At 33.2% G+C, this 7500-nt stretch overlaps 1 protein-coding gene across 8 annotated transcripts in view; it reads right to left on the reverse strand.

Moving 5' to 3' along the window:
- LOC124953493 (optomotor-blind protein) overlaps positions 1-7500 on the reverse strand; it is a 137180-nt gene that overhangs the window by 79735 nt on the left and 49945 nt on the right. For 3 of the 8 annotated variants that reach the window (XM_047504952.1, XM_047504956.1, XM_047504953.1), the window contains 2 exons: positions 6676-6789; positions 3116-3278 (listed from right to left, as the gene is read on the reverse strand). In XM_047504952.1, coding sequence (XP_047360908.1) covers positions 3116-3278; positions 6676-6789 — 277 coding nt within the window. The remainder of the gene's footprint in view (positions 1-3115; positions 3279-6675; positions 6790-7500) is intronic. The other 5 variants (XM_047504954.1, XM_047504959.1, XM_047504960.1 and 2 more) reach the window with 3 other exon arrangements.

Genomic DNA, 7500 nt, shown 5'->3' on the forward strand with positions numbered 1-7500 from the left:
TATGCTTCTTATTTCTCTTGAACACTTTGGATCTCCTAGGAATCTGGAAAAGAAGGATTGAGCCCCTCTCTCTCTCTTTCTCTCTCTCTTTTTTTTCTATATGAAAAGCAATGAACACTAGACGGAGAAAAGAGAGAAAAAGAGAGAAAGAGAGAGATAGTTCGTCTATTAGCTTGGCAAAAAAGGGTTCGACGATTTTTCGAGGAGCATTTTCTGGGTTCGTGAACAAACTGGATCCGATCTCCGTCTCGTCCATCTTCTCTCTCTCTCTTTCTCTCTCTCTCTTTTTCTCTCTTTCTTTCTCTCTGTTTGATCTTCTAAATGCTAGTAAACGTAGAAGAAGTTGGACTTTTTCTGAACAGGATGTAGGTGAAGCGTGTATAACTCTACTACAATTCGTCTTTTCTCTCTCTCTCTCTCTCTCTCTCTCTCTCTCTTTCACAAACATATGCACTCTCTTTCTCTCTTTTTCTATACTGCGAAGAAATTAGAGATAAAGAAGACGAAGACGAAGACGAAGACGAAAACGAAGAAGGAGGAGAAGGAGGAGAAGGAGGAGAAGGAGGAAGAGGAGGAGGAGGAGGAGAAGGAGGAGGAAGATGAGGAGGAGGAAGAAGAAAAAAAGCAGGAGAGTGGCCGTAACAAAGGTCGGCCTGCTGGCACACCACGACGAAGACCGAGCGACAAGGCAGGCAAGCAACCAAGCAAGGGAACCATTGACATATCCCAAGCTTGGACCCTGGGTAAGGACTAGATTTCACGAGCCAGCGATGCAGGATCCTTCAAAGGGTGCCGACTTAACCACCGCAGAAAAAGAAAGAAAAAAGAAAAAAAAAAAAAGGAAAAAAGGAGAAAGGTAAAAGGAGACCGGTTAGATGAACAGAGATAGAGAGAAAATACATGATCTTTAATCGGGGCCCAAAAGTATATCAAGAAACAGATATATATATATATATATATATATATACACGTATGATGATGATGATGATGATGATTATGAACGCGATAATCTAGAAATTAAAAGTGTTTCTTGATTTAAACGAAAAGAATGGACTTACGATTGGATATTTTAAGATTGTAAGAATTATTTAACGATCGAGGTAAGATTTGATTTGACAAAGGAAGGAAAAAAAAAAAATACCCCCCAAAAAACAAAAACCCAAAGGAAAAGTACGAAGTGAAGGATAAAAGATAATATATGATTTTGAAATGATTTAAAAATGATCAAGGAGTGGAAGGGAGATTAAATGGATGGAGAAAAGTGACGAGTGAGATTTATTCGCTGTATTTAATTTCGACGCAAATTTTTACAGAGAGGGACGATGAGAGAGAGAGAGAGAGAGAGAGAGAGAAATGTTTATTGTAAGTCGTAGAAAAAAATAAGAAAAAAAAAAAAAAAAAATAGAAAGGTTTACTTCCGAAAGTACAACGGAGAGAATAAGAAAGATAGAGATGGAAAGAGAGAAAGAAAGAAAGAAAGAGAGAGAGAGAGAGAGAGAGAGAGAGAGAGAATGAGAGGATAAAAAATAAAAGAAGAAAAGAAGAGGGGGGTGAGAAGAGAACTACTTGACAGCGAAATCCGTCGCGATAACTTAATCCCAGGATTACTCTTCTGCGGTTGGAATCCTTGCGGAAATCCGATCGTAGCCGCTTGGCGTTCCTGACGTAACCTTTCTTTCTCTCTCTCTCTCTCTCTCGTTTACTTTCATCGTACTCTCTCTCTCTCTCTCTCTCTCTCTCTCTCTCTTTTTATCTTTCTTTCTTTCTCTTTCGAAAAGGATAGGAAAGAAAACGGGACGAGCAACGTTGTTCGGTTTCCGGTTACTCGAGGCGCCTCCTCAGGGCCGGTTTCCTCCATTCTCGTGGCACGCCACCGGACGCGCCGCACGATCGATCGATCCTTTCGATTAATTCCGATTCTTGCTCGATTCCTTTGGCCCGTCGACACACCAAACCCATTCTCTCCTCTTTCCCCTTCACCATTTTACACATCTACCTACTTCACGCACCGTTCCTCTCCGGTTATCTCGATCTCGAGCAGGGAAGATTTTCAACTCGCGCTTGTAAGCTTGATCAGGAGCGACGTTCAAGCTAACTTTGTTGTTTGTTGCCTTCGCATATATATATATATATATATATATAGGTATATGTTGTTTGTTTTGTTTGTTTCTCTCTCTCTCTCTCTCTATCTCTCTCTTTCACTCATTCTCTTACTCACTCACTCAAACACTCACTCACTCTGTGTCCGTATATATATGCGTGAGATTTTTTTCATTTCTTTATTATTATTCTTCTTTCTTTACGAACAAACACATAGTGTTTAGCGTCTAATGTTTTTTCTTTTTCTTCGTTTGTGTGTGTGTGTGTGTGCGCGCGCGCGTGTTTTTTTTTCTTTTTCTTTTTTGTTTTTTTTTTTTTAGTTCCCTTTCGATCGTCGATCTTTAGATCCAACTAAGGTCTATCCTTTTTTTTTTTTTCTTTCATTTTCTTCGATCACGTTCGATCAATAATATATATTTGTTTAATGGTCTTTCATAAAAGTTTCGAAAATATTGACAATTGAATATTAATTGATAAGTTCGTTTGATTGTGTTTAATCGTGATAATAAGAGAAATCAAACTGTTGTTCGAACAACAGTTGTGTTCGATTATTTACGATAACACAGACGTCCGTTAAATTATTCTTGTCCGACGGACAGATTATAAAATTTTGCGATTAAAATAAAAAAAAAAAAAAAAAAAAAAAAAAAAAAAGAAAAAAAAATAATAATAATAATAATTCGTTGAGAAAGTACTTACGTTATGATTCGTAGTTACGTTCATTGACGTGTTTACGTATGCACATATAATTCTTCCTGTTTATATAATTTTTCTTTTTTCGTTATTGCGAGTGGAACGAAATAAATATAAGCGAGCGATATTAAGATAAAGACGAGAGAGAAAAAAAAGGAAAAAGAAAAAAAAAAATAGAAAAAAAAAAAGACAGACAATCGATGAACTATAAGCCGTTAATAATGATTACGTAGAAGGCTAGTAGAAAATCTATTAAGTAAATAAGTAAGTAAGTAAGTAAGTAAGTAAGTAAGTAAGTAATTGTTTTGTTGGCGTTACGTACAGTACTTACAAAGCCGTGCTTGTCGCTGATGTTGTTCGTGAGCTTGAGCTTATGGAAGCTCACGACTTTTTGCATCCATTGTTCGCCGCTGCTAGGTGAATCCGGATGAATATACATCCTCTTCGGCATTTCTGGATCAGCCTTACCGGCCACCATCCACCTGCTGCTCTCCATCGTGAACGAATGAAGGTGAAGGAAGGAGAGAAAAAAAAAAAAAAAGAAAAAGAAAAAGAAAAAGAAAAAAATATGTTAATAAACGCCAATTGATTTTATTCAGACTCCTTCGCGAGATATTTAGAATTATAATGTCATCCATCCGAATCTAAAGATCTCGCGAAAGAAGATCATTATTTAATATCGATATTACGAACTATAATAATTAACACCTTATCGATCGCGATGATAACACTTATACCCTTGAAATACTTCGAACTCGTATTTGTTATATTTATTGTTTCATTTTATTATTTATTATTATTTATTTGAAATTTGTATTTTTATCGATCAAATGTACCATACATTAATTGGATCAAAGTCGAAGCACTTATGTTTCTTTCATCGATATGGTGTTAATGAACTAAAATTATGGATATATCTAAATCGAGAGACTCAGACCACTTTGAACAGATTTTCATTATTATTATTATTATTATTATTATTATTATTATTATTATTATTATTATTATTATTATTATTATTATTATTTGTGATATCTAAGCTACAATACCTCGTAATATGTTCATTAGATAACTATTTAGAATTTCGAATTAATTGTATGAAATCTTAAAAGATCAGAATTAATTCGTAAATAGAAGGGAAACTCGGCAAGCGAATGAGGAGACAATGTGCGGATCGATTGGATTTCATTAAAGAGGAAGGAAAAAAAAAAAAGATAAAAAACAAAAACAAAAAAAAGAAGTAAAAAGAATTATATCAAATCTTAATAAATCCGAACAGATTCGAATATGAATGCATATACACGTTTCTATTAATTAAAGGTAGATATCGTCAACGTGTGGAATTGATATTTTTTAGGAAAAACAAAACAAAACAAAACAAAAAAAGAAAAAGACCAAATGAAAAAAAAATAGCAAAAAGAAAAGATGATGGGCGTTAGTTAACAGAGTACTTTTCAAAGGTCTCATCGTCCTTATAGGCGCAGGTGGGTCAAGATGTTCGGGCGAAGGTAAACCCGAAGGATGAAGAGGAACGGAAGAAAAAAAAAAAAGAAAAAAGAAAAAAAAACCAAAAAGATTATAAAAAAGAGAAAAATTAAAGAAGAAAAGATGCAAAAAAAAAAAAAAAAAGAAAAAAAAAAGAAAAAAAAGGAGAAAAAGAAAAGAAAAAAAGGAAGATAAAGGGAGACGAAGGAGAAGGAGAAGGAGGAGGAAGAGGAGGAGGAGGAGGAGGAGGAGGAGGAGAAGAAGAAGAAGAAGAAGAAGAAGAAGAGAACTCGTTCGACAAGTTCCAAAGTGGCCTGCGGTCGGCGGCGTGATGTAATCGTTCATTGTGGTCTGCCTTTCGATTGCCCGCCCGTGTAAGAGAGACGCCTCGCGAGAACTTTTCTTTTAGAAAAGGAGAAGAAGAAGAAGACGAAGAAGACGAAGAAGGAAGAAGAAGAAGAAGAAGAAGAAGAAGAAGATGAGGGGGAGGAGGTGGACGTAGACGAGGAGGATGAGGAGAAGGAAGAAGGACGTGCGCTCGCGCGAGCCACCTTCAATAAAAAGATCTGGATCCATCCACCAAAATGATCCCACCTTAACCCCCTTATCCCCTCCGCCCGCCCTGATCTTCATACCCCCTGTATCCTCATCTAACTACCACTACTATTCACTTTACTAATGGATCAAGCACGTTATTGACCCTTAAATCATATCATAATGAACGTTTATTGCTATTATATCCTATGTCTCATTGTTGTTATTGTTATTGTTGTTGTTGTTGTTGTTGTTCTTATTGTCGATGCTTTAATCATTCGATAATTATCGTTTTCAATAATTTCATTATAAAATATTGACACAGGTGATAACGGAATAAATAGAAATTATACGATTCTATTGTTCTCTATCGAGCATTTCTTTTCTATTTTTTTTTCTCTTTTTTTTTTCTTTTAACCAACTTAAACGGATATCAATTTTATTGAAAAAGTGAGGAGAGAGAAAGAAGAAAAAACAAAAAGGAAAAAAAAAAAAGGAAACAAGACTCGAAAGTATTATCCTCTTTTATTCTGCACGTGTGGTTCCATATTGTTTTTATTTATCATATCATTTGCTATCATTGATTTTTATTTATTCAATTAATTTTTAACTAATTTCTTTTTTTTTTTTGTTTCTTTTCATCATTATGACTTGTATTAATTTAAATTCGATCATCGAACATTGTTACGGAAAAAAAAAAAAAAAAAAAAAGAAAGAAGAAAAAAAAAGGAAAACGATAATTTTTAGACACATCTTTTTCTTCTTTGTTTTTTTTTTGGCGAAGGGGTGGGTGGATGTGGGGTGAGGATAGGTGAACCGGGCGGAGGTGGCGGGGGATAAAAGATACGGAAACAATTTTTGTTCTACGATTACCTTCCTTCCACTCTTCGTTCTCGTAGTTATCGCGAGGCATCATCTCTACTCGAGGCCCGAGCAATGTGAAGGCTTGTTGCGATCCCCCATACTAGTCGAAAGAATTTTCCCAGAAAGTTACGCCCTCGCGTGATATCGTGAGAAATTGAATATTCTACCTTGTTGCTTTTGCATAAAACCTCTTTTGCCACCCTCTCTGTTGTTTCTTCTAACGCAATAATAATAATAATAATAATAATAATAATAATAATAACAATAATAATAATAACAATAATAATAATAATAATAATAATAATAATAATAATAATATTTTCTTTCGATTAACATCCCTCTCTTTCTCACGGAACGTTTATTTATTATCTCTTGTACTCTAATTGTCCAAAAAAAAAAAAAAAAGAAACAAAAAAAAAAGAATAGAAGACGAAGAAGAGGAAGACGAAGAAAAAAAAAAGAAAAGAAAAAATAAGAAAGAAGAAGAAGAAAAAAAAAAAGGAAACAAAAATCACCCCAAATATTGTCAATCGAATGAACAAACAAATGAACGAACAAATAATTAAATAAGTAAATAAATAAATAAATAAACGAACGAACGAACGAACAAATAAACAAATAAATAAATAAATAAATAAATAAATAAATAAATAAATAAATATAAATAATCCGACGAGTATGAGGAATTGTTCGCAGAGCACGCTTCACACACAAGTTCAAGGAGAGTCTTAATTTCGATACTTAATGAAATTTCTTATCATGATTGAAGAGTAATGCGGAGGACAAAAAAAAAGTTAAAAGAAAAAAAAATAAATAAAGAACAAAAAATGTATATATATATATATAGAAAAAAAAAAAAAATTAGAAAAAAAAGAAGAGAGATAAAAAAAAAAAATAAAGAACGATCCAATTGGATCACCAAAACGATCGTTTTTATCGTTATTCCAATAAGATCTAATGGATCTGTAAGATCGTTAAAGGCATCATATTTTTTATCACCTGTTATGAAACTTATATCGGCACTCGTCCGATGCCACGATGTCCATTAGCAGTATGTAGCTAGCTTGCCTGTCTAACCCGGACACCCTCACTTTATACGCGGGAAACATGCGTCTGCGAACAATTTTGCAATCGCAAAAAGAAAGACAAGGTCAATTAGTTCTACCGTTCACCGTTCTCTTTCTTCCTTCATATTTTAGTTTAATTTAGTTTAGTTTAGTTTAGTTTAGTTTATTTCATTTCATATCATATCATATCATATCATATCATATCATATCATATCATATCATATATCATATCATTTCATTTTATAAATTCATCCGTTTGTTCGTTTATTCTTTCGTTTGTATTATTATCTCTTGCCTTCCATCATTGATCAACGACATATATGTACATATATATATCCATATATATATATATATATACACCTGTTACAACTCATCTCGAAAGATTCTGATGAACATATTCTTTTTTTCTTTTTTTTTTTATATCTATCACATCCTCTCGTACAGTTAACAAAAAAAAAATATATATATATATATAATTAATTAAATATCACGAGTATTCTCGCTTTTTCTCTCTCTCAAAAAGAAAAAAAAAAAAAAAAAAAAAAAAAAAAAAAAAAAGAAAAGAAAAAGAAAAAAGAACGAAAGGAAAAGAAGAAACAATTTTACCGTTCATTGTTTTAATGCACGAAGAAGATTAACGAATAGAAAAAAAAATGTTATTAGCTTCTCGTTGATTATTATAATTAACGAGAATACCCGTGTATATTTCAATTAACATTCAATAAATTTTTATTGTAATGAAATGCAAAAAAAGATG

The sequence above is a fragment of the Vespa velutina genome, chromosome 12 (genome assembly GCF_912470025.1).
Source record: "Vespa velutina chromosome 12, iVesVel2.1, whole genome shotgun sequence".
NCBI lineage: Eukaryota > Metazoa > Arthropoda > Insecta > Hymenoptera > Vespidae > Vespa > Vespa velutina.